Source organism: Podarcis bocagei (assembly GCF_964188305.1).
Source record: "Podarcis bocagei genome assembly, chromosome: 8".
In the NCBI taxonomy this organism is placed as follows: Eukaryota; Metazoa; Chordata; class Lepidosauria; order Squamata; family Lacertidae; genus Podarcis; species Podarcis bocagei.
In genome coordinates this window covers 67,605,995-67,633,723 of record NC_138133.1, presented here as the reverse complement: position 1 = coordinate 67,633,723, position 27,729 = coordinate 67,605,995, and the positions used below count along the sequence as shown (strand labels likewise).

At 42.9% G+C, this 27,729-nt stretch overlaps 1 protein-coding gene across 1 annotated transcript in view; it reads right to left on the bottom strand.

The window, feature by feature from the left end:
* Window positions 1–27,729, bottom strand: part of PTDSS1 (phosphatidylserine synthase 1) — a 39,390-nt gene that overhangs the window by 9,871 nt on the left and 1,790 nt on the right. The window contains exons 2-9 of the mRNA XM_081204681.1: window positions 20,237–20,328; window positions 14,516–14,560; window positions 12,906–13,030; window positions 11,224–11,382; window positions 10,387–10,538; window positions 7,278–7,419; window positions 5,962–6,074; window positions 3,564–3,629 (exon numbers count right to left, since the gene is read on the bottom strand). Coding sequence (XP_081060807.1) covers window positions 3,564–3,629; window positions 5,962–6,074; window positions 7,278–7,419; window positions 10,387–10,538; window positions 11,224–11,382; window positions 12,906–13,030; window positions 14,516–14,560; window positions 20,237–20,328 — 894 coding nt within the window. The remainder of the gene's footprint in view (window positions 1–3,563; window positions 3,630–5,961; window positions 6,075–7,277; window positions 7,420–10,386; window positions 10,539–11,223; window positions 11,383–12,905; window positions 13,031–14,515; window positions 14,561–20,236; window positions 20,329–27,729) is intronic.

Genomic DNA, 27,729 nt, shown 5'->3' with positions numbered 1-27,729 from the left:
CAAACGCCGGCTCCCTCGGCCTATAGAGCAAGATGAGCACGCAACACCAGAGTCGTCCGCGACTGGACCTAACGGTCAGGGGTCCCTTTGCCTTTTATCCCCCATTATAATAGGGATGGAGAACCTGTGGCTCCAGTTAGGACGGCCAATGGTCAGGGTGATGGAAGAACTCCAAGTATAGGGCGGTATATAAATTCAATAAATAAACAAATAAACACTTCAACAACTTCGGGAGGACCACAGATTCCCTAACTTTGTTTTAATTTTTTTAAAGAATGAACAAGTTTCTAATTCTCATGTTTATGATGATTTCAGAAGCCAGAGGGGTATCTGAATAAACTTTCTAGTGACAGAGGTCTTGTACAGATCCTTGCTTCTCTCTGTGATGATCTAGTACAAGTGGCAGAATAAAATTATGCAAAACAGGAGAAATTTGCATGATTATATGGTTTTCAAAATCCAGGTTTTCTTAATGAAGAATTTAAATTATGGAATTTCATTTCTTTCTTTCTCTCTCTTTTTCCTTTTTAAACATACTGTGTGCATACATGCATACTGGCCGTTATTTCTCTTAAAAGCTTTCTTTTTCTTCTTTAAGTGTATTTTACAAGGATTTCACTGGATGAGCAAGTTCATTTAATTTACGGTTTAAGATTACACTTAAGGAAGGGAGCCTAATCCTTCTGGCAAGACACTAAGCAGCTTTTGCCAGATAGATGAAAATTCAGTTTACCGCATTAAAAAAACAAAACCCCAGTGAGATACTAGTAAGTTGTCTGTTACATTAACTGTCTCTGGTTATATTTATTTGTGTCTTGAGCTCCTTGAACCAAGAGACGATCTGAACTGATGCAGGATTAAAATCCAACTCCCTGCCCCTGCTTCGTAACAGAGAGCATCAGGCAATCAAAGAGCTATGGCCAAGAGTAAAAATGGGAACTCTAGTCCCATTTACTTCTACTAAGCATTGCGCAAGTATTTACGGGTGCATCTTTATGTGCATCTTTATGTTTTCGGAAATTCAACAGCCATTATTTAGAAATAAGACAGACCTCTTAATTCAGACCTTTCTTACATTCTCTTCCCTTTTGTCTGGTGTTTTTTTTTAAAAAAAAACTTTTGCCAATTGCTTTCATTCCCACCCCTCCCTTTGTTGTCTTCCTCACACCAATGCCAAAATTTAGACCTTTGGGGTAGGGCTCTGTCCCATTCCCACCAACCTTCTGTTAACATATCAAGGGGCACATACAGTGAAGGTGTTAAAAGTAAAAAAGAAATGGGTGGAAGACTTGCCCCAAATCCAGGTGCCAAGTTATTTCTTCCACTTCTTCTCTAAAAGTTATGGCTGTAATCCTTATATACTACCTGAAGGTCCCACTGAATTCAACAGAACTCTGAGAGTACAACTACAACAATTTACTATAAGGCTCCATTCAAAGCATTCTAAAATGACAACAAAGCAAACCTTAGTCTAGATATACTACAGTCTATCTTTCAACTTAGAAATGAGTAAGCTGGCCCAAAATAAGCACGGAATACTGCCAAGTAAAAGCAAGTTATGTAGCACAGGTGGTTCTCAGCCCTTAGCTCTGAATTTGTCTAAGGCACTTGCAGCAGAATGGATGTTTCCTGCATTTGACTTAGTCGCACCTTGCTTCAGTCCCCTGCGCGTTAGCTGTATGCAGTCTGGATTACTGTAACACACTCTACAGTCATACCTCGGGTTAAAGACGCTTCAGGTTGCGTTTTTTCAGGTTATGGACCCACCGAAACCTGGAAGTACAGGAATGGGTTACTTCCAGGTTTTGGGGGTCGCGCATGCGCAGAAGCGCTAAATCACGCTTTGCACAAGCGCATAAACACTGAATCGCAACCCGCGCGTGTGCAGATGCGCCGCTGTGGGTTGCGAATGCTGCGGTTGCGAACGTGCATCCTGCACAGATCACGTTCGCAACCTGAGCGTCAACTGTATGTGGGGTTTCTGCTTTACCCGGTCTGGAAGTTTCAAGTGGTGCAACATGCAGCAGCAAAAACAATTCGAGGGGCTGGACGCTTCAATTGCACCTATGTTGCACTAGTAACTTTGGCTGCCTATGTATTTCCAGGTCCAATGTAAGGGGCTGGTAATAGCTCTTAATACCCTAGAGTCTGGGGCCAATAAAGACTTTTCTGTTCCGGTCAGCGTTTGGATGATTTTTTATTTTGGTGCTGTGTTTTAATAACTGTTTTATGTGCTGCTCTGATTTTGGCTTTGTTTCTTTCATGTGATTTTAGTAATATGGTTTTCGTTATTATGTTGGACTGCGTTGGAAAGGTAATGACCCTAAAAAGGTGGTTTAAATAGCTATTGAAGTAAAATAAATAAATAAACAGAAGAGAATTTGATGTCTTCACTCTGAGAGCCCACTAAACTTTGTAGAAGGCAACCCCTGCCTCCCCTTTTCTGTTTAATTTTAATGCCAGTGGTGTTGTTCAACAAATAGTACTTAGGAAAGCAGGCTTCGTCTTCTTTGCCAAAAGTGGAGCAAAATTACGAATGAGACTTGGAGGATGGATCTGGCATGAAGTAAGTGATGACATGGGAATGTTCCTAGGCATGGCCAAGTCAACTGATTAAATTAGCCCGTTTAAATTTGCCAAGGGCACAAAGCAGCAGTTTAGAAGTCCCTCAGGGCCTATTAGCTCAGCGTGACCTTCTTAACAAGGGCAGACTATGCTGATCTGAACGCTGCTATTTTTGTAACCTCATGAGCTGAAAGCCTTCTTTTGAAAGGCTTGGATGTTCTACACCAATTTGTTTCCTTTTCTCTTATGTTGTGTGCAGGAGAGAAAACAATCGGTTCCAGAGGATCACAGAAAGCTGGAAATAGCCTGGGGGTCATCTAGTTCATACCAAACCAGATTTCTTCACACGCCAATATGCTCTGCCCCATTCCCCCCCCCCAAGAATTCATGTTACAGAGTGCCACAAACAGAACCAACCAAGTTTGCGTGCACACTGTCCATTTAAGGCACATTTAAAGCACAGGACTTCCCCCAGAGAATTCTGGGAACTGTAGTTTCTTAAGGGTGCTGGGAATGGTCAGCTCTGTTAGGGCTTTGGGAATTTTAATATCTATAGAGCTTTGAGAGAGACTGCCTCCCCACCAGTGTCACGTTATGTTTTTCTATTAAATACTTATTGAAATATTACTAAAATGCTAGCATGAATGGCCAGGGTTCCTGTTCCCCGGGACAGCCTCTACACGTTTAGCAGCCTTCCTCTCTGCATTCGTGTCCCCCAACATGTGGATGATGTGCTGGCAGAGCTGCCAAGGGATGCAACTGTGGGGCAGCAACTTGGATGAAGTCAAGCTGGCCTGGTTGGTGCCAGGATAGGAATCTGCCTTGCATCCCTATATCTGCCACCTTGAGTTACACAGAGAGCAAATAAGAACAATAAATAAATAGAAATTGAACCCCCACGGAGCATGTAATTAAAAGCTTTCGGGATGCAAAGTTGTTCTTGTCACTGAGTCAACACTACAATAGTCTCAATGTTTTCAACAGCAACAAAAACTTACCCAAACACCCAGCACTGAGTTCCTACCCTTTTGCACTGTGTGTCTGTGAGATAAGCATAGTATTGCCTGGAAGTAAAAACAGAGGAGAAAATTTCAATGAAACAGATAGTTGCACATGTAGGTTATAGTTAGCAAAAACAACTGGGGTGGGGGCTGATATTCAATTTTTGGAGAAAGCAGCTCAATTACTTGGAACATGGTAAAGGCTCAGCCATATTTGAGAACTACCTCAAACTTCTCTACTGCTATCTTGGAGATCAAGTGAATGTGACAATTGTAAACCAATGACTGAAACTTGGTCAGCGATAAAGAGGGATGTACAATTGAGGATGAGAAAGTGAGCAGAAAAGTCAGCTAGCATGTCAGTGGAATGTCTGTTTGCCTGAATGCAGCCACACAAAGGAGCACAAAGCAGCCACAGCCCTAAGCTTAGATTGACATGTCTGCATTTTCTGCCAACTGTCTCTATTTTAATATTGTAAGTTGTTTCTCCTACTTTTTTCCTTTTGAAATTGAGCTCCTGTGAGATTTGACTGAGGAAAGAAGGAATCAGAGTCTATAAATTAAGAAGCGATTCAGGGCAGAGATCTTTTGAACAATGGGAACTAAGACTTGTAATCCTTTGCACCTTTACCCAGAGTAAGCTCCACTGAATAAAAATGTGTTTTACTTCCAACAAAAAACTGCACTGCATGGAAATCTGTTGAATGGGAAACAGAATTGTGTTAAAAGCTTTTCAAGCTTGTAGCCAGGGGGGCGAGGAATTATTGAACATCTGGAATATACATTTGCCTAACACACTTGCTGTCATTTCACCTGCTGTTTTACAGGTGATTTTACATTCCCTGACATGCTTGTTGTTATTTAATTGTATTAGTGTCTAAGTGAGCAATTGGGTGGAATGCCCTATGGTCCTTTTTGGACATAGCAAGCCAGGTTTCCCTAACCAGATGCTCTCTAGGGATTTTGGACTACAAGTGCCACCACTTCTGACCACTGCCCATTCTGACAGACTGATGGAACTCAGAGTTCAATCCCCGAGAGAGCATCAGGTTGAGGAAGGTTGCCCTAAACCTTAGCAGCAGTGAGCCTGGGGCTTGTGTGCTCTCCGCTTCTCCTTTGGCAAAGCTGTGAGAAGGAGATCAAAAGTGCTGCTTCCTGTTTCCAGACTCTGGTTAGTTTGAGCTATGGCTTTTTTCAAACAAGTCAAGATCAAGTTTGTGATTCTAGGACCCACCACCCGCTTGGGGATAAGAAAGACACATGGACACAGTATATTAGGTTAATGGGCTAAAAAAGGCCACAACTTTATTGATTACAGCATGTGAGAGGTATTGGTTTAGGCATTGGATAAAACAACAGAGCGTGACTCCACCCCCTCAGGGAGGGGTGAGTCTAACAAGGGTTAACCACCAATGGGAGGAGCCTCTTGATGCAAATACAACTGAAAGCTCCCCCTGATGGCACCGGGGGTCGTGCCATGGCCCTAGCCACCAGCAAGGGTGTCAGACAGGATCCACAACTGCCGGATTCCTTTACCGGAATACCCATACAGTGGAGGGGTAGGCGATGGCCACACCCTGCCCTCCAATACACAAACATATTCCAATGCCTAACCGCCAATACCTAAAAGTTGTGACGATTTGCTACGAGGTAGGCGAAAAACCAAGTGGCTGGTGCCAATTTGCCAGTTGGATAAAAATTCCTACCAGGCCCCTTGGACAACCAAGGCGACCAACGACCAACCACAGGTCCATAGCAAGGTCAAGAACCAAGCAGTGAACTAAAGGGGTGCTGCCGCGGCCACGTTTGAGCGGCAAAACCCCGCCCCCAAGCCTCCACCTGGTTGGTTGGCTATCTGGGGGCGTGGCGCAGCAGCCAGGCCAGCTGGGCAGGGGGCTGCAATGCCCCCTGCCAACGCGGGAAATGGCTCCTGCTCACAACTCCTCCCCTCTGTAAGGAGGAGAGGCTTTTTCAAACATGTCAAGATCAAACAGGGGCTTGTTTTAAGCTAAGCAGAGTTCCCTGGTTTAGACATAATGGCACACCCTGGTTAGTTTAAAAGCAGAGGCAGATGTTTCCAATCTCTCTCTCATTCAGGAGGGAAGACATGAACACGAGGCTTGTTGCTGCTCATGTGTGTAACACTAAATTGTGGTTTAGCTTTACGCCCAAACCAGGTTTTTTTAATCTCCAAAAGTAAATGGGCTGGAGCAAAGGCCAGGAACCTGTGACCACCCAGATGTTGTTGGATTCCAACTCCGACCAACCACAGCTGGCTTGGTGAGCAACATCTGTAGGGCCTCACTGGCTCCCCATCTCTGAGCTAGGCTTTTCAAGGTCCCCAGCTGCTGCCCAGCAATTTTACAGTGAGGAAGATTAAACAAACAAAAGGTACCTCACAGTGGGCGCTGTGATAATTCCAATGAAGAGGATCCTACCCCAGCTTAAGGGGTGACTTGCATGGAAAACAAAGATATGTTTCAAGAAAAATGTGTTCAGCTCAGTCAACTAAAAGAAGAAGAAACAGAAAGAAGAAAATAAGCTGGGAACATTTGATATCCTAGACAAATAAGACAGATGCAACTCCTTAGCAACTGCTTACGGTCTGCTCCAGGACAATAAACATATGGCACTCCTGGTGGCCTGTGGAGAATTGTTGTCCCCATTAGGAACAGTAAATTATAAACTCCACAAAAATAATTAAATTCTTTGGGAAGGTAATCAATACATTTAAATGCCTGTGTTTGGGAGCTAGATAAACATACTGCTTTGTTTTTCTCTCTGTGTGTACAACTATGGAGTTAATTTACTTTCCTTTGCAAAAGCAACATTTTATTGCATCCGGCCCTACCTTTATATAGCACGAGAAGCAGATTTTATAGTACCAATAAAAAGTATCACACTTGTAAATGATTAAATTGATTTGTCTTATTTTTACCACCACGAGGACTACTTCTGGATTTTCTGTGTCAGGCACCAGGCAGTTTTGTCATATCATATAGTTTTATTAAAACATTTTTTATGCTACACTCCCTCAAGGAAGCTAAGGGCAGCACAAACAGTTCTTTCCACCCATGTTATCTCCATAACAGTTCTGTGGAATGGATTGGGCTGGGAGAGAGTGACTGATCCAGAGTCACCCCAGTGAGCGTTACAGCTGAGTGGAGGTTTGTTACTGGCTTCTCTCCAGTCTTGGTCTTACACTCTTAACACAGGTATGGGGAACTTGTGACCCTCCAAATATTGTTAGATTCCAAGTTCTATAAGCTTAAGCCAGCATGTCAACAGCTAAAATTTGGAAATTTAAAAAAAATATTTCTGGCTTCGTTCAGTGCCTTTTTATAAACATGGGGTTTTTTTTTTTAGCTTTTACTGTTTAGGTTTCATGCTGCTTTTACTTTATGTGCTACTTTTTTTGTAAGCCGTTTTGAGTTATTTTTCATAAGTAAGCAATTAATAAGTGCAATTAATGATAAAAACGAATTGTGGTGAAATAAAAATTCAAATACCTATTTTCATATGGATTTCTTTTTTATAATAATAATAATAATTTTAAAAAAACAACAACGCATTGCTGCAGAAAGGAGAAGGGATGGATTTGTGAATGAACACAGGTGAAACTAACGCAAAAAGGAAACAGCCTGATCCAGTCAACCCAAGCTGAGAATCCCTGGGCTTTGTTTTCAATAGGTTTGCTGTTGTTGTTTTTACCTGCCAGATAATCATGAAAAGGTATACTCCAGCCACTCTTTGAAATGAAGACTTGGGATCAAACCAGCGAACGTAGGTCCAGCTTGCTGGAGTGAACTGTAACACAGCTCTCTTGATTTTACCTGTGGTGGTGTGAATGTCCCTGAAAGCAGAGAAGGACAACAGTAAAAAAAAGAGAGAAGGAAATCAACATTGCATTGCTATGTAACAAATGATGTAAAATAACACAGCTCTATTATACTGGGGTTTGTAACAAGAAAGGTGCATTTAAGAAGCAGACCTATTGTAATTAAGCAAACAGAAGAAACCTGCCCCAAAGCAAACTTTTCCACATGCGTGATTTGCTCCTTAAATGCAACAAAGCTGAAATTTGGGGGTTAGTCATAGAGTAGACCCATTTAAATTAATGGACATGGATAACTTAAGAGTCTGCTTGGAGAATAACTTAGTTGGAAACATCCCTTAATTTCCAATGCTATCAAAACACCAAGCTTTCAAAAAAGCAAAAAACAAAAAAACAAAAAACACTTCTCTGAGGAAAAGTGTCTGAAAGATCTGAGAGTCAAGACCTCCCTATTTAATGTTAATAATTTAATTATCATGCTTCTAATTAAGGGCAAATAAGCATAAAACCACAAATTTTACTAACCAGAACCAGCCAAACAATTTTATTTTATTTTGGTATTTATAGTGCTCCTGAAGGTTGGGAGACCATCTGGGGCAGCAGCCCATGAGGTGAAAGAAGGGGTAAGGCTCTCAGAAGCACCAGATTAAGAAGCTTAGACACACCCCTCACAGCTTCCTGAGTTGCCCCATGTCCCATGATGTTCAGAGTAAATCTCTCCCTCACAGCTAGCGCTGAACACAAATCAAATTAACAACAAAAAGAATCAGAATGTTGTACTCATTTCAAAATAATAACCGGGAAGTAACACAGAAAGTGACTCCCAATGTTCTGGTAAAATCAAAACCTCAAATTAATTTAGATTCTTGTGTAATCAACTGTTAGCTGGATAAATAAAGTGGTTACAGCCACTTCAGGTTGCATTTTTTTAGGTTACGGACCACCGAAATCCGGAAGTACTGGAACCGGTTACTTCCTGGTTTTGGCAGTCGCGCATGTGCAGAAGCGCCAAATCGCAACCCACGCATGCGCAGATGCGGGTTGCAAACGCTGCAGCTTGCGAATGTGCATCCTGCACGGATCATGTTCGCAACCCCAGTGTCCACTGTATTAGGGATGAGGAACCTGTGGCCCTGTGTCTATTGTAGGACTCCAGCTTCCATCAGACTCAGTCAGCAAAGTCCAACAATATCTGGGTCACAGGTAGTGAGGTGAATCTGAAAAAACAGCCCTACTTTTCTTTCACTTTATGCTTTTATTTAACATTTTGGACATTATTGGCCATGGTGTGTGTGGCAAACAGTAAGAGGATGGGGAACAGGAAACTTAACTGTGCATGAATAGAGGTACTTTCCTTTCATTCATAGGGTTCTTTGAATGCTGGCTTCTAGCAACAAACCCAGTGGATTTAATTACCGTATTGGCCCGAATATAAGCCACACCTTTTTTTCCAAATTCCGACTCTGAAAAGTTAAAGTGCGGCTTATATTCAGAGCCGAGCGCCAGCACCGGTAGTGCCAGGAGGCAGGCCGCACCCGCAAATAAGCCTTGAATTTCAAAGGTGCGGCTTATAGTCCGGCCAATACGGTACTGTCAGCAATGATAGTGGGTTTTATTTCCTTTATCTTCAGCAAAAACAGCAGCGCTAAGTATGTAAGGCATGCAGAAAGGTCAGCTTAGATTAAAGGTCCGAATCACATGGCTAAGTGCAAAGCTACAACATTCCTAATCCCCACTCCTAAGGAGTACAGGATCAAAGTTTAGAATGGAGGCTCTTTTCTCAGAGGTCTACAGAAAGAAAATCGTTTTAGGAATATGCTCTTGGCAAAAGTTTCATGAGGAAAACAAGCGGGTGACATAGGAGGCCTTTAAATACAGTTTTCATCTACTGCATTATAAAAAGGATTATCAGGAAATGGTGTACCGTTCAGAAGTTTGGCCCTCACACTCCAATTCTGAAATATTAACTATATATTATTAAAAACCATGGGTGAGGTTTACTTGGATTTTATCAATATAGTAAGACAATAGAAGTAAGGTGTATGTTCCATACTTATATGGGTGTTGCTTTGGAGAGTTATTTTGGCTACACGAGTAACAATGCAATCCTAAAAATGCTTACTCAGAAGTAACGCCCACTGTGTTCAGTAAGGCTTATTTCCAGGTAAATGTACACAGGATCACACCATTAGAGGTAAAATCAGAGGCTGATGGAAATCAAATGTGAGCGCAAGGGGCCATGAACAATTACAGACTCTCCCCTTGCTTATTAATGGAAATAACATTGTAACACATTCATAATGTCATGATCCGCCAATGTTGCCAAGGAAATGGATTTAAAAATAAATCGCAGCACCGATACCAATTTAGGAATCACCCAAGACAGTGAACATGAAAGCAGCCTTGCCGGATGAGACCAAAGGCCCATTTAGTCTAGCTTCCTGTTCTCAAAGTGGCTAACCAGAGGCCTATGCGATGCAACAGCACTCTCCACACTCATCTTCCCCAGCAAGTGCTATGCAGACGCATGCTGCCTCTAATACACTGGGGCTGGATCCAGACACATCAAAGAAGCGTTCCAGTTAAACGCACTGTAAACTTTGTATGAGGAATCGGGTTGGCAAAAACGGAACTCCACAGCGCCACCTGGTGTCACAGTGTTAGAATGCATGTACAGCGCATATGCCAATGTAGCTGAGTCCTGGGTCTGTAGCACCACACGCCTTGTGATTTCCCGGGTACAAAATTTAATCTAACATGAGGTTTCAGATTTGGGCTAGCCCTGTATTACAAATTGTCGCAATCCAGTAAATATTTAGCATTTCCAATTTAGGGATTCAGAATTATCGGCATGAATATATTTTAGCAGCCCGCAATGGGAAAACCTCCACAATTCACAATCTACCAAACATTACATTTTATTTCAGAGTTTTCATACTGCAGTATCGTTAATATAATGGTTATTTGCTTGTACTTGAGACCTACTTGAAGCTTGCCCAGTGATAGGTCCTCATCTCCAACCAACGACAAACTACCATGCCCAACCAGATGCCACCCCCGTTACATAGCAGGATGTCCAAAATGACTTGATCCCACCAGCATTCAGCAAAATTAGGCAGCAGGTGCATGAAGAACAGCTACAGAATACAGCAAAAAGATTCTGGGTAAGAAATTCATTCAGACAAAGGTATCTCATTAACATAAGAATGTGACTTTTACAGAAGTTACAGGTGCTGAAAATACAGGAAATATTTTTCATACGACAGGTGAATTTGACCAAAGTCTATCAACCTGCAGCTTCAGAGGGCTCTAGATCAGTTTGCACTTCTTGGTGAGAAAGCATTATTACACTTTCCCTCTGCGTGTTTCCAAAAGCTTACTAAGGAGACATGCATAGGGTTGCACTGTAAAATCAGTGCTGCAAATATTGCCTTTTCACTAGAAGATTTAATATTACAGGAGACACAAATTATAGGAGGAAGTACTACACTACTGGTTTTAATTTAGGGAACATAACTGAGACAAGCTGCACATGCTATATAGTAATACAGAAGTCTATATTCACCCAGTATATTTCCAAGTAATTCAGTAAGTAAATAATTTACTTAGATAGGCTGACTTAAACATGAAATGAATTTGATTTGGCCATTCCAGACACTTGTGTGCAAGAGGAAAACTTCACATCTAGCATGTGTCAAATTTAAGGAGCAGACAATAAACTTGTGTTATGTTTGCAATGTGGACAAACTGCTAGGAGAGCCACATCAGTCATTCCCCACCCCAAGGATATAAAAAACTCCTCACTGAGAAGACGAAACCTACCTCGGTTAGCTCCCAGGTGATGCTAATAGTCCAGCACAGCCCATAGCTACGGATTAACAAAGCCTTCATTGCCCAGCCCCAGAAATGTCCAAAAGCAAATATGTCAAAATGGCTGAGGATTCGCTCCCAAGTAATAACATGGCAGTTCACAGCATATTCCTGTTGTTGATTTGGAGAAAGGGGAAGGTAGGTGTGTGTGTGTGAGAGAGAGAGAGATAAGCAGAAGTTACAAGTCTATTCTGGAAACATTTTCGGAAGAAATAAAACTGCAGACTACAATATCAGAGACTATCAGAGAATGTTATTTACTCGTCTTATGGTCCGCTATAGCTTAGCCTTGTATTATCATTCGTTTATATACCATTTAATGACAAAGTAGGTTTCTATGCAGGCTGCAGTATAAAAACAAATTGCACAAGCATTAAAACATAAATATCCGTTAATTAAAATACACAACTGAACCAAAGGTAAGTGCATGCTTTTATATAGCTGGATTGTAATAATGAACATGATGATCCTTCGAGAATGGCTAACAATGTAACTCTGCACATGTTTACTCAGAATTAATCCCCACTGAGTTCAACTGGACTTACTCCCAGATAAGTCTAAATAGTATTGCAGCCTAATTCTTTTTATTATTCTACTGGTCCTCATCACAGTACATGACTGAATAAAACACAATAAAAATTCTGTTTTCTACATCATTAGGGATAATTACTGCCAGATATGGAATATTCTATGTTTTAACCAAAAAAGGGGGCAAATTCTGCAACCTAAGTAAATTATACAAATAAGCATGCATTTACCTGCTCTGCTTTATTTACTCAAGGAGCAATACAGAACACCTATAAATACCCCACTCCTGAAACACTGCCTTTGGTCTGAACAAGTTTTGTTTGCCCTCGGTGACATGGAGTGATAGTCAACTAAATTTTATTCAAAGTAAACCCTCTGAAAATAATGAACATGACTAAATTGGGTCAGAGTAGGACTTCGCTCAATACCACCCATAGTCACACAGCCCAATTGAACGGACTGCACATTGATGTCACTGTTCTCAGGAAGAAGGGCTGTTTTTCAAACAAAAAACTGCACTCAAGCTGCAGCCAAGAAGGCCGTGAAGAGACTCATAAATGAATATTCACACCACTGCGCAAAAACGTGGCAGGCAGGTTATGCCATTTCTGTGCGACTCTCTCACAATTTGGAAAGCGGGGAGAAATCCTCCTCCCCAAGAGAGATGCATTTTGCAAGGAGAAAGAAATGTCTGTAAGATGCACCCTCTCATATGCCTCATCCCTGCTAAAAAGGCCACAAAACTTTAAACTTCCTGTTAAAGATGCTTCAACCTCCCAACCATATCCAGTATGTTTTAGTGGTGCAGCAATAACACTGCTAGCCCATTTGCAAAGCTAAGCAGAGTCCAGTATGGTTTCAAACTGGATGGGGGACGTGTTGAAATTCTTGCATTGCAGGGGATTGGACTAGATGACATTCGGGTCCCTTCCAACTCTATGATACTAGTATATTATTGCATGATATTTGAACTTCCTTACAGTGAGGAATGGAGAATTCCTATCCCTTCTCAAAGGGATAATGATTGCTATTCTAACACAGCAATATGGTAGCACTAGATCCACTCTGGAAGAAATATATTTTCTTGCAACACCCTCAATACACACCATGATGTCTGCTTCCCTTGTCGCATATCGGAGATTAGGATCGAGCCAGTACATCACGGATTTCACCTGCTCAAAGTTAAGGAAGAGCAGGAATGCCAGAAACAGAAAATAGAGAACACTCAAACCTGTAGGAAAACCAAAGTCAGAGGTCCAAATGTTTGTTTGAAGAGCAATAGCTAAAATCACACAAACAAACCATGTTATATCAATGCCAATTTAGAGCAATAAAATCAAAACAAAAGAATAATAATGAAGTATTCATAATTAAGCAGCTTCCAGAAGATTCTTCTCATACAATTCCATATGGCTGGAAATCTCCCCCACCCCCATGAGGTACATGTGTGAAAATGTGAAATGTTGCATTCACATGTAACAGAAAAAGGAGCAAAACAAATGAGTATTGGACCATGAGGTACAACCCAGATTCTTCTTAGAACTTATCCACCATAGTTTATTCACAACCCTCCAGAATGTGGCAGTTCTTGATAAGTTGTTACTTCATTCTAACCCCACCGTCATGGTTAAACAGGTCACACTCAAAGAGGAATTTAAGCATCCCGTGGCAGCCAAGAGGTTTATTAATCCATCAGCCATAAAGCAGATGCAACCTTGGGTAGGTTTTTGAAGGGCATCCAAACTATTCATGTTGGAAATTCAGCTGTAATCATAATAGCTACAGCTGCTCCACATGCCAACAGATTATAGTTGTACAGGGTGACATTTTTGAGAATACTGCTCCGTGCCTTAGGAGGCCGAGTCCCATTTTCCAAAGCAATTCTGGAACACTTGAGAACTGTCTCCAAATCTTTCCATACATTAAATATTAACATGGTTGTGAAATGTTCATTAAGCTGGTGCAAGAAGGGAGGCTTGCTGTACCTTCCAACCACCCTATTCTTGAGAGCACTAGAAACTGCCATGATGATGAGGATGAGGATGATTTATTATTATTTATACCCCGCCCATAAGCGGAGAAGTTATTGGGTATCAATGACTATTTGCATCTTGCTCTCCTGCCGTTGTTCCATTCTCAATTTCCCTTTTCAAAACTCCAGTGTATTTGCATGCAGATACAATTAAGTCGAAACTGAGTTTACATGACCAAGTGTCCTTTGCAATACCAATTAAATTTGCAGTCACAGGAATTCTGATCAACATCAGAGGGCTTGATCTTAGTGCCATCTCAGGAGATTTGGTGAGTAAGCACTAGAGATGGGAGCCTTCTTCTGTAGTGATTCTCTGACTCGGGAATGTTTTCCTAATTATTTATTTGTTGCGCTCACTCTTTCACCAGAAACTGAAATCCCTTCTGTTGCAACAGGCATTTAATGCATACCACTTAGTTCAACTGCTGCTGGTTTTAATCTGTAACATGATTTGTTTTTGCTGCTCTTAGGCTTTTTCTTCAGTGTTAAGAACTCCTTAACATTGCAAGTTCTTTTCCTTCCTTTTTCACTGATTAAGTTATATGGTTCTGTGATTATGCTGTATGTCACCCTGGGTACTTTTAGCAGAATGGCAGGAAAAATACAGTATTATTTTCAGGTAATGAATTACTATTTTTTGATGCTCTGGAATAGCGTGAAAGCACATCTTTAAAAACAACTTACCAAAAACCATACGCCATATTGCAGGGTGTGGGCGAGTGAAAGGCCCTGTAGAGAAAAAAGTTTTTCAATAACAGCAAACTGATGGATCAGAAAGAATTGCAACAGGTCATCTAAACATAATCTGAAGGAAATGCAACCATGCCAACCAAGAATCAATCCTGAGCAAGCTTTATAACAAATCAAGTTTTCTATTTAAAGCCATTAAAGGAACTACTGAGACTAATATCTGGATAAAGACACAGATCCTCAAGAACTTGTTGTTGGCGACACTGTAGAAATTACCATGGTATCCAAAAAAACAAGGCTCTCTATGTTGTGAAAACAGTAATAGAAAAGTAAGTGCCCGACTTCATACCCAAAAGCAGATGAGGATCTGCAGGAAGATCAGTGCTTGCCACCAGGAATTCCCAGGTAGTGCTGGCATATCAGGGAATTGGGATACATTAGCAACAGCGAAAGGCAGAAGTGAATGTGCGGGCCTGAAAATTATGAATTTACAAGTGAAATGTGTGTGAGTGTGATGGTTCTGTCGAGGAGGAAGGGAGATATTGTGAGGACTGTGTGCGTACAAGCACACACAAATACACACACTGCATGTCTTTGTGTACTCTATGCGCAAAGATGCATTATATACACCACTACAGAGGCCCTTGTCAAGAAAGCCGGGATTTCCAGAGTTGGGAATGTGGCCAGGGGTTGCCATCCTTTCATTTACCGTACTTTCCATGTTCAGATTTTGCGTCCTTCCCATTCAAGTCGCACCCCCAGCTGTGGCCCACATTTACTTTGACCCATGGAATGAAGTACTGAGCTAGCCCCTGCCTGCCTGCCTGCCTGCATTTTCAGTGGGAGATTCATTTCTTTGTCCGATGTGAGTGTATCTAGGAAACTGTTTTTACATATACTACGGAGGCTGCTTAAGGAACACTGGGGCATTTAGCGCCATTATTTTAGGATCCAAGCCAATAACTCAATGAAGTTCGCAGAGCGGAACGAAAGCTTCCGGTCTTCCCGGTGCAGCAAGCTGCTTGGGGGAGGGAAGAATTGCCCCAAACTGGGCAGACCTGTGCATAGTCTGGATAATTCAGACCTCTCTCAGCAGACCCTGTCCCTCATCCCTCATTGTTCAAGGAGGCTTCCCTTGATTGCAGCTGATTGCAGGTGAGAAAAGGAGACAGGAAACTTTCCTTCTGTGAACTTCCTTGAGTTAACTCATCTTGGGATCCAAAGCAATTATTTCCAACATCTTGAAACTTGTGGTGAAGGACTTACTGGAATCTAACCAGGAATTCATCCCATAGGGAAAGCAACTAAAAGCCATGGGTCACTCAATAAGAAGTCCCCCATCTACAACTGCTTGCTCAAAGCTTGTCCAAGGAGAACCCCTTTTTGTATCTCCAGATGTTTAACAAGCCTTGGAACTAGTTCTCCTTTTGCAACCATATTCATCAGTATGGAGTACTGCCACCTTTTTTTTTGTTTTGCGGCCCATGGCAGCCATTTTGTGCTGGCACCCATTACACTTGTAACAAGACTGGAGTAACTGTGTCTCCTTTTTTACCAGAAAACCCCACTGCTTGGAACAAATCTAAGCGCAACGACTTTAATCAACCTATCAATTTTTAGGGAATTATGAAAATCAGCCAACCAACTAAGATTACTGGAATCTGCTAAGAAATGGAGAGCAGGAACAAGCATGTGTGTAGCACAAGATTGTGATAAAGACAGTTCAAAGCAGGTTACTAATCTAGGATCCCCATGAAAGCCTGGAGGTCCAATCACAGAATATATGTACTATTTTAAAGCTGCAAACCTAAACACAATTACTTAGGAGTTAAGTCCCTGTTAACACAACGAGACTTACTTATGAGTAAGTACTTGAGATTGTGCTGTAAGACTGACAGTACTTTTGTCCTGATCCCTCAAATTTTATCTCCTCCATTTCTGAGGTTCACTTTCAAGTCACTTTGTAAAAAGCTAGTTTTCCTATTCTGCGGTTTGTTCTAAATAGGGTACACACGAGCTTGAATGAAAATAGTGTGAATTCATGTAGAAAAGGAACTAGGTGACTGGCAAAACTGGAGGAAGGGCATGCCAGGCAGGCCACTTAAAACTTCCAGCAAGTCAGTCATTAGATACCACAAAGGATATCAAGTGCCATGCACACAGGTTGAATTCGGGTGGAAAATCGTTCCTCTCAGCTACACCACTGAAATCAATACCTTTTAGAGACACTACTGAGATCAAATACAAATCCAGATTATATGGCTCAAAGCAGCTTAACGTGAGGTGTCCGAAGGCACACATCTGCTCAACTTTGCAGTCTTTGCATTAGAGTTATTTATGTCTGCATTTATCAGGTGCCTGGCTTTGTAACTTATAGCTCAGTGCCCTCTGTGTAAAAATGTAGCCCAGTGCAATCCCAATTATTCCTAGAGGGTATCAGACATCGTTTGATAAATCAGCAGTTCAGATGATGGAGTGGATGCTTCTCTGAAACCCCCCAGCAACAGCGCCACACTGGGAAGGTATTCTGGCTGCTGCTAAATGCTTCTCTTGTAACCTAGTTACCAAGGCAGTACTGACAATCAGGGCAAGGGAACTGGGCCAGTCTCAGAGGAGCGGGAACAAGTCCTCTTAGCAGCAGCTCCATCTCCCTGTGCAAGCGTTCCCTGGTATTCTGCCTCTTGCCAAAAATGGCCAGGAGTGAATTCAGCTATAGCTTCGGTCAGAGAGCGCAATCAACTTTACTCACACCAAACAGTTACTATACACAGTTGCTTTTACTGGAAGAAAGCCAGTCACCATCTGCTGCAGATAATGACCACGGCTACTATCTATTCCCATACCAGACACAATGAGATCACTCTAATGTTTCCAGTAAGAGGGGCAGGTGCAAGGCATTGAAAAAATGAGCACTGGGCTTCAGTTAAGCAAGATTTATGGGATGCCACTTCCCTTTCCTCTCTCAGCAGTTTACCTAGGTACAAACCACCCTCTTTTAATCAAGTGTTGATAAACAGAGATAACAGTAGCAGTATGGACCTTCTGATGTGTACCCAGGTCTCAAATTTAAAAATACCATGCTTGTGGGATGAACTGCATAGCAAGTTAGCCTAGTCCAGAGGTGGCTAACCTCTATTTGGCCCAAAGGTCACATTTACACTTGAAGAACCTTCTGGGGCTGCATACCAGACACAGAGGTGGCCAAAAGGGGGTGCGCCCAATCCCACACTTTTGCACAGGTGTTCTCTGCCCCAGCTCAGCTAATCCAGGCTATCCTTCCCTCCCTGCTCTCCAAACAATTGATCCAACAACCAGGGAGGGGTGTTTTACAACCCCATTCCCCATTAGGGTCCTTTGTTGGGAAGAGAGGTGTAAACCTCTCTGCCCACCCCAGTGCTGTGTCTACTTTATTATTCCCCTCCCCTTTTTGTTTCTGCCACTACAATAAGTGGCATCTTGAGGGATACATTTGCATGGGGGCAAGGGCTGATCAGTCACTGTCCAGTAGAAAAGGGAAACTGATGAGAATATCTCAGGCTGCAGTCCTCATGGAATATAGTGAGATTCACTTCTTAGTAAGCAAGCATTGAAAAATCAAGCTGTTAAGTGTCTCAAGGCTAATAGGAAGCTGCCTTTAGCCTCTTCAGTTTCAACTCAGAAATTGCCACAGCTCAACAGTAGTGGACATGCTTTGCATATAAAATGGTCCCAGTTTTAATTCCTGGCATTTCCAGCTAAAGTGCCAATGGGTGCAGATTTCTGTTGGAAATCTTGGGAGAAATGCTGCTATTAATTTAGATGGACCATTGACCTGATTCAACATAAGGAGTTACCCCCACATTATACAAGAAAATGAAACAACACAATTGTTTTGCTCTGATTCTAAACATACCGTATTTTTCGCCCCATAGGGCGCACCGGCCCATAGGACGCACCTAGTTTTTTTTGGGGGGGGAAATAAAGGGGGGGGGAATTATTTCCCCCCCAGGCGCGGGACTGGGGCGGGGGATGCCCAAGCTTCCCCTGACCCCAGCACAGGCTGCTATCCGCAAGCCTAGGGAGCCCGCGGGAAGTCGTGCCGGTCTCCCCAGGCTTGCGGATATCTGTCCCCCGAGCTTGTGGGGCTGGCGGTGGGGAGAAGCATGCTTCTCCCCAGCGTCAGCCTCCAAACCAGGTCGGGGAACAGCAGGGTGGCAGCGCTCCGCCTCCCCTCTGTCCCCCGAGCTTGTGGGGCTGCCCGATATCTGCACGAAGCCCGGGGTGCGCTGTGCAGCACGCCCCAGGCTTCGGGATGCAGGCTGCTATTTGCAAGCCTTGGGAGCCCGACAGGAACTCCCGCACCGACCCCTCTCGCTCTCCAGGCTTCAGCGGAAAACTGCATTCGCCCCATAGGACGCACACAGATTTCTCCTTCATTTTTGGAGGGGAAAAAGTGCGTCCTATAGGGCGAAAAATATGGTATTTATTTTGAGCAGGGCATATGGATTTGCAAGGAGGCTTACATCCAGGTAGGCATGTTTGTGATCACACCTTTTATTTGCATTTAACCACCCCATATCAGAGCACCTCCTCGATTACCATGCAATTATGTGTAGCTTTTTCCCCTCTTTCTTTTTAAAATTCATTTTCTCTGCTGAAGAGGTCAAAGAAAGGGCTCACATTGTTTCACACGACTAATCATAAGTACAAAAGATTTAGAAATTTTAAACTCATTTTCTTTAGATGGAAAAAAGCTGCTTCAGTTTTAAAATGCCCTAATTGGAAATCTTTTTAAGATAGCAATAAAAATGCATGTTATTTCTGTTAAATATTGTTCCAAACTAGCTTTTGCTGTAGTAGGGAAGTAGGGGAAAAGTTGTTAAACACCTTCCCCACCCAGAAAGCTGTTTCCTACCACCTCTCCTTCAGGAAAGCAGCACCCACAGGACAGGAAGGGAGAAAGCAAGAACATCCCTTTTTGGGAAGGGTATCAAGAGGCACTTGCATATTTATAAATTAAAGCATATAAACATAACTAAAACACATCAACAAAAAAGGCTCTATCTCAGCTTTCCCTAAACTGGGGTCATCCAAATGGGACTCCATCAGCCACAGCCAGTAAATAAATTAGGGCAGTTACCGTCCAAACCATATTGTAGAATTGTAAGAGACCATAAGGGTCACCCAGTCCAACCCCTCCTGCACTGCAGGAATCTTTTGCCCAACGTGGGGTTCAAACCCACAACCCTGAAATTATGAGGCTCATGCTATATAGCAGGCACCAGGTTGGGAAAGGCTCTTCTATGGGAGCTGCCTTTTTTACCCTGAAACTGCATATGCTGTGTCCATCAAGAAAACTCTAGCACACAAGACTTTATTTATTTACTAACTGCAATCGCATGGTTGCCCAAGAACGTATGTTCTACTAGTATCTCACGGAATTTAGACTCATCTTTCATTCCTTTTTAAGAGTATACTCTGGAGTATATGTTACTGCCTTGTTTTGCAGCTTGGCACTGCACAAGATGCTCTTCCAGGGACCATCCCTTATCGAGGTGAAAGTCTAAGAAAGACTTGGACCATTCTCAGAGCAAACAATAGACTATTAAACCAGAGTACTCATAAAACAGTTTGCTCCCAGAGTCCCCAAGCACCTTAATGTTTACTTTGCTCTCCTATCTGCAAAAGGAGTTGTAGGGGGGAAAGCGGCACAGAAATACTTGTGGAGTTACTTACCATTCGGAAAGGCTAAAACACTGATGATTAGAAAGAAGAAGATCACACAAAGGATGCCTTTCCAAATATTGTCTTCTGGGGTTGAATCATCCCTGAAAAGAAAAAGTTGGTAATTAAAACAACAACATAGGAGATTCAGGCTGCAATTTCATGCACATTTATCTGCGAGTAAATTCCACTGAACATAGCAGGCTTGATTTAATCTTTGTATGCTCCTTTCCCAACAACTAAACTGAGCTCAAGTAGTTCACAGCAATAAAGCATAAAATAAAACACTTTCTAACAGAGTCAAGCCCGCAACTTCTGCACATTTGACTTGTGCTCATTCAGCTTTATGAGCTTGGGGGGGGGGAATCTTACAAAATTAAAGATTTGGGGCGTCTAGGGAAAAGACTTTGGCAATCCCACCCGCCATTGTACACAATGCATTTTGACCATATACCATTTTGGCTCTAGGTGCAGTTCCTCACCCCCACCCCACATATGTTGCAGGCTTAAGTTGTGGGGGCACTGTTTCACAGCTATTCCTTTCCTACCTGAAGGATCAGTTCCCAAGAGTAGCATTGGAGAAATGCCCTTTAGCACCCTTGCATTTGTATTATTGGTGTTCCTTTGGGGCCTATTCTGTCCCCAATGCTATTTAACAGCTATATGAAGCTGCTGGGAGCATTGGGAGATTTAGATCAAAGTGTCACCAGTAAACTGATAACATGTTTCTCCATTTCTCTGTAACATCTGAATCAGGACTGGCTGGGAAGCCTCTGGATCAGTGTCTGGGTACACAGGAGGGCTGGATGAGGACCAGTAAACTGAATTTAAACCCTGGCGAGACAGAGGCCCTGTTGGAAAGAGGTTCCCATGTCTGGCAGAAAGGTTAGTTACCTGTTCTGGACAGGGTTGCACTTCCTTTGAAAGAACAGATACACAGCCTGGGGGTGCTCCCAGATACGTCTTTGTCTAGGCTAAGCCTGCTTTTCACCAGCTTTGGTTGATAAGACAGCTATGGCTATTCCTGGACTAAAACAGTTTGGACACTGTGGTCTTGGCACTGGTAACCTCAAGACTGGATTATGGGACTGCAGTGCACTCTATGTGGCGCCTGCCTTGGGCTGAACCCACACTGACACTGTGTAAAACCTCTGGTGAGGGAGCTGCGCTAGCTGCTAATATGCTACTAGGTTCAATTCAAGGCTTTGCTTTTAGCATTTAAAGTCCTAAACAGCTTGGGACCAGGTTACCTACTGCGTTCCTCATACAGGGCACTTCTGAGACTGAAGACATGCCACAGAGGTGCACTCAGTTTGTACTAGAAACTGGGCTCTTAGTATCACAGCTCCAGCCCTTGGGAGTCAATTACCAGCTGAAATTAGACCCAAGTGTCATAATGTTCAGGTGCCTACCAAAAGTTATTTCAGATAAGAAGGCTTTCCCTGGGGTATGACCCAGTCATTTGTGAAATATTAATAGTACATCTGTAGAAATAGCTTTATTGTTTTTTTAGATTTTTTGTGTGTATCATTTTCATCTTGTTGCACTCCGCTTCAATGTTTGTAGGCTATGGGGCAGTTCATAAATTTGTAAAATAAACAACCCCCATAATGTTTTGGACGATTTGCATCATATGTGCCAAAAAGACTGTCTACCATTGAGTTAGGCAAGGGCAATCCAGCACTTGAATTTACATTCTTCCCTAGCTCTTCTCTATAGAAAATTATTGTGGCTCCAAGCAACCCCAGCTTTGCATTAAATCAGTATACAAGATATAAAATTTCTTTTTATAAATAACAAAAATGGGGACTATCTTTATGAGCTCTCACACACTTATTCAGAAAGAACTGCACTCCAAATGCCATCTTCTATGGCAGTGAATTCCAGTGCTTTCTATTTAAATAAAAATAAAAAACTTTTCTCATCTGTGTTTCACATCTTGAAAGAAGGAAAAATAGAAGACGACTGCTTTCAACCTGTAGATTTATTCTATTTCGATTTCCCCCCCCTTCTGTTGTTATATTTTCCCCACTAGGTTTGGCTTTGCTTTATAGTTGTTCTATGATTTTGCAAACCACTTCAAGCTGTGATAAAGGAAGAACATAAAGGGTTTCAAAGAAAACAAAACTATTACTGTTATTAACATTAGCACTTAATTTCGCCTTGAAAATTCTCACAGAAATGAAGGCCACCAAATGCTTATAATAGTAACCAAGGGATACAGGTTCAGGCATCTCAGCTACATTAAGAGATAGAACAATGACACATATTTAAGCTCTTTGAAGCAACGTGCATAAGACATAGGCAAGATTTTAAAATATTTTTTTAAAAGAGGTCATGACCATGGCTGCATTCATCTTAAGAACACCTCTCTGAATTTCTGCTAACACACTCACTCTGTCACGTCCTTGTTTAGCACCCAATGTAAGTAATCTGAGGCGGAAAAGGTGATACAGGGCCAAACTAACGTTGCACGCAGGTGTTGGTTAACATTTCCCTAATGCTTTGTTTTAAAAGAAAGCAGCCTCAGGACACTCCAACCGGGAAGCAAGAAAGCCAACAGTTAGAGATGATGGGTGTAGCAGTTCAGCAACATATGCTCTAGGGCCACAGAAGCAGAGGAGACGGTGAAACAGGAACTTCAGGCTTACCAAAAAACCTGGACATGAGGCAATTTAGGAAGATGGGGAAATGCATGGAGGAACCCAGTTCAAACTGTTTCAATGCCAAATCATCAGCTTAGATTATCATCTTGATCTACAGAAAAACAACTCTCCCCTGCTCCACTTCCATAACTGATGATGAATCAAAACAGAGGATAATCTTGATATGTGGTCATGGCATCACATCAAGACAGGTGTGGCTGGAAGGGTAGTCTTGTGTTATTACAATGCATAATGTAAATTAGCTTAAAATATCACCCTAGGCACTCTCAGCCTCCAAAATTAGAGACAAATTAGATGTCAAAATGACCATGCATCTGGTAAGTTAGCAATTTGTCGTCATCGTCTCTGCTCCATATTTGCTTTATGAGGCAAACACAGGAGGGGAAACATCTTTGCTTCCTAGCTCTGCCTTTGGCTAATACCCTTGGGCTTCTGGTTGTTCCTTAATCGTGCAACCTCTCTGCCGGGGATTCCGTGGTGCATGGCACAGGCTTGGAACAATAAACATCAGGGCAGGGAAATGGTTGGAACAATAAACATCAGGCAAACTTGTTGCAATGGAGCAGAATTGGCCTCTGTAGCACCAAAGCACATGACCAGAACTAGTGGGTGGAAATTGGAGAGAAACAAGATTTCGACAAAACGTCAAAAAACACCCTGAAAGTACAAGCAGTTCAACAGCAGAACAGACTTGCTCAAGAGGTAATGAGCCCTGCTTCACAGAAGGTGTTTAAACAGATGCTGGACAGCTGCCCATCTGGGAAGGCAAGATGAATCCAGCATTAAGCAGAGGGCTGGACTACATGGCATCCATGGTCCTTTGCAAATCTAAATCTAAGCTTCTAGGGATGGCCGACTGGCAGATCTGGGCACAATTTTTAAGAAGTGTCCTACCATTGGTCCACCCATTGGTCCACCCAGTCCAGCACTTTACCCAGTTGCTTCTAGGCATAGGTAGGAAACTCAGACTTCTTGTGCCACCAGATCCCTGCCCAACTTAATCAAGGTATAGCAAAATATTTTCCCAGTTTCATTCATACAGAAAATTCATACCAAAATTGGCAACCCCTATTATTAACACTAACAAGTAGTGACAACGAAGCCGTGACAGTCTCTCTGAAGGACATAGGAACCGTATATCCAAACATCAGCAATAAAGTAAAATCCAAGAAATCAAAACACACATTATCACCAGAAAGGTGAAAATCCACTAAGAGAGGATGGTCTGGAAAGTTCATTTGCATAAAAGGATATCACTAGAATTGCCTTCAACAACATTCTGAAGGAGGTTTGAATTTTTCCCCCCCAGAGAAAAGCAACAGGCATTTAAAGAAATTTCAAAAGGGAAAGGGCAGCAAGGGAGAGGAAGGAATAAGCAAATAAATGAGGTAGTTGTGTGAGGGAAGAAACCTGAACCCTTACATCTCCAGCTTGATCACTGAGATCATCTGCAGGAGCATCACTGGTCCCCCAAGTTGGCAAGATTCATCTGACAGCAACAATAACCAAGCCAGCTAATTCCTGTGGAATCCTCTGCCAATAGAGCTTCAGCAGGTGCCTTCTGTTTTAACCTTTAAATGCCTGCTGAGAAGTTTTCTATGTCAGCAAGCTTATGCAGGCAATTAAGAAAATATATATTCCTGTAATAGTAAATAGACGGTCTATTTCAAATTTTTGCGTGGTTTTATTGCGTAAAGATACTGTTGTAAAGACTTTGCTATTTTTTATGATATAGCATTATATAAATAGTTTTTATAATTAAATAAATGCAGCTGGTCCCAGCCGGGCCAGGGAAGAGGGGCTCACAGTATCATCTCTTTATAAAAGCCACATAAAATAGTTGTGGAGTTGACTGAGACGCTCTAGAGTTGTATATACACCATACATTTAAAACACATTGTTTCTTCCAAAGAATCCTGGGAACTCTAGTTCATTCCTCAAATTCCCATGACCCTACAGTCCCCAGGATTTGGGGGGCGGGGTGGATAATGTGCTTTAAATGTGGGTTCACAGCCCAGGACTAGAGGAGCCAATTAGCTGCTGGTCTTAGCCAGACTCATGGAAAGAGTCTCTGTATATCACCGGTACTTATAATGTACCCTGATGAGGTACTCATCTTCTTAAACTTATGCTTCATTGAAACGAACTACACCAACATAACGCAACCATGCACTGAAAGTTGTGTCTATACATCCTCCTGTGTTGTTGTTTTAAGCAGTTCAGCTCAACTATTTTCAGAAAGGTGCTATATGGGCAATGCACATCGATTAGCGTTCTTAATCAGCATCTCCCATCTCTCCTGCAAACTGATGCCTACTATTTATAGTCACTTCATCACATTTTAGCATAGTATAGCAGCCCTGAAACTAGTACAAAAGGTGTACGCACAGATCACATGCATTCATGGCTTTTTCACTGCATTATGTATAGTATGAAACTGTGATTGGTGACAGCGATCCACTGGCACACAAAGCTACATAAAGAGATGGAAAACTCTTATGTGCTATGGTCTACATGCTGCAGTTTGACACTAATTCTAATATGAAAGGCAACTCCATGTAGGAACTTTGTGAAATTGAAAGGGCCCTAAAACCACCTCAAATTTAATAAATGAAGAGTTATAAATTATCCAGAAAGCCCGACAGCTCAGTAAGTGACCAATACTTTTGTAAGAAGTGTATCAGATGTACTTTGCCCTAGGGAAACAATTCAAAACACCTGCCAGCTAGTGCTGTAAGATACTTAAAAAACAAACCTCTTTCCCATGAGTAGTTTTATGAATTTGAGAGGGAAGTAATTGCTAGAAGCATGCTTTGACAAGAACAGGGTGGGGAATGAAAACTTCAGAAGGTTCTCTGTTTACTAAACCTATCCCAGCATATTTGCAAAGTTACATAAAGGGGGCATACATTAAATTACCATGTCCAACAACGTATGAATCTAAATGAACTTCTAGATAGCTGGCCAGTTAGAAGGATTTTTCTTATGCCTAGCTTGGCATTCTGATTCTGCTCCACATATTTCACTCTCAGGCCTTTCTTGCCTAGTCTACTAGAGCAGTGTTTCCCAACCTTTTTTGGGCAAAGGCACACTTGTTTCATGAAAAAAATCTCGAGGCACACCACCATTACAGCCCCGTGACGTCAGCGCGCAGCGTCACGCCGGGAGGGACGCACGAAAGTGTAAGTTTCAATTTTTTCCCCTCCCCCTTGCCTTCCTTCTGTGCCAACCGCCAAAAAGCCAAGAAAAAAGCCAAGACTTTAGGGCAGCAGGTCGACACGGAAGAAGCTCCTACCTAAGGACAGGTGCGACGGCCGTGTCCTCTTCTGCCACACTTGGCAGCCCTGCCTCACGGTCGTGACTCCCACCCTGATTTCTCCCCGCAGGTCGAGCGGCACAGGCAGCCCAATGTGTCCAGCCCAGACACAAGCCCCGCTTCCCCACTCTAGATCCTGAATGCGACCAAGTGCTCTGGACTCCCGAGCAGGGTGGGAAAGAGGACTCGCATCTGGTAGCCTCCGGGCTCCTCGCCTGCTCGAGGGATGGCATTGCAGGCAAGCTGCCGGCCGTCGCCATCGCCGCCCCCTCATGAGAGTGGACCTGCCCGGAGTGGTGGGCCGGGGGAGGCTCGCTCTCTGTGGGGATGTGGCCCGCACGCGCGGCCCCGCTTCCTCCTGCCCAGGGCTGAGCTCCTTACCCGCGATCTCGGTCTCGCGCACGCGGATCCCACTTATTCCGAAGCTCGCGCCACTAGCCGGGGCTCTCACACCGTGCCAGGGCGAGGCGGCGCGGCCCACTGATGTCATCGCGGCTCGCCGCCGCCCTCAACTTCCCTGTTCCCTCCCCTCCCTTGGGTCGCCGTGGTTACCGAGGACTGCAAGCTGCTCGGGCGAGCGTGGGGCATTAAGTGGGAGAAGGAAAATTAAAATTAAAACTCGCCTGAAGGCCGCCTCTCCGGATATGAAGCTATCTTTCGAATTTTTTAATTTTTCCCGCGGCACACCAGGCAACGTCTCGCGGCACACTAGTGTGCCACGGAACACCGGTTGGGAAACACTGTACTAGAGCCATGGTTCCCAACCTGTGGGCTGCAGACCCCCAGGGACCAGTTACCCCAATGGGTCCACAAGTAATGCCCCTCTAACCAGCATTGATTTCCTCAGCCTCCCTCCTCTTTGCAGTGGCATCTCCACATGTGCTACATTGTCGCTGAAGAGCTCGCACCCCATGGAAAGTGTAGGAACGTGAATCAGCTGCTTTGGCCTGTAAGCTTCCTTGCTTTCCTTCCTTAGTGCTTAGAAGAGCCCAACAGCAAGGCATAGGAACACATTAGTTTTCTATGTTTGCCTTCCCAGCTTTGTCTGCAGAGACTCATTGTGCCGGGGTTTCTTGGTCTTCTATACATAGGACTTATTGATGGGCCCTTAATTTGATTTTAACATGCTTCATGCAGTGGACCATTAGCAGGATTTCTGCATCCTAATTCATAATTGCATTCAGATGCCTTAGTTTTAGCATTATTGGAGGTGGTTTATAGTGCTTTGTTGGGATAAATTCTGTGGACCGGGGTTGCCCAATTATGTTGTGTGTGTTCTGGTCATTTGGTGTGCAGATCTTTTGGAGCTGGCTGTTGTTCTGAATAGCATTTGTTGCTCACGCTCGCTGGCTTATAAAGATAAATAAATACAAATAAATATAAATAAAAACTGCAAACAAGTTAACTGTATACATAAAGTTACAGATAGGTAGCCGTGTTGGTCTGCCATAGTCAAAATAAAAAAATTCCTTCCTGTAGCACCTTAAAGACCAACTAAGTTAGTTCTTGGTATAAGCTTTCGT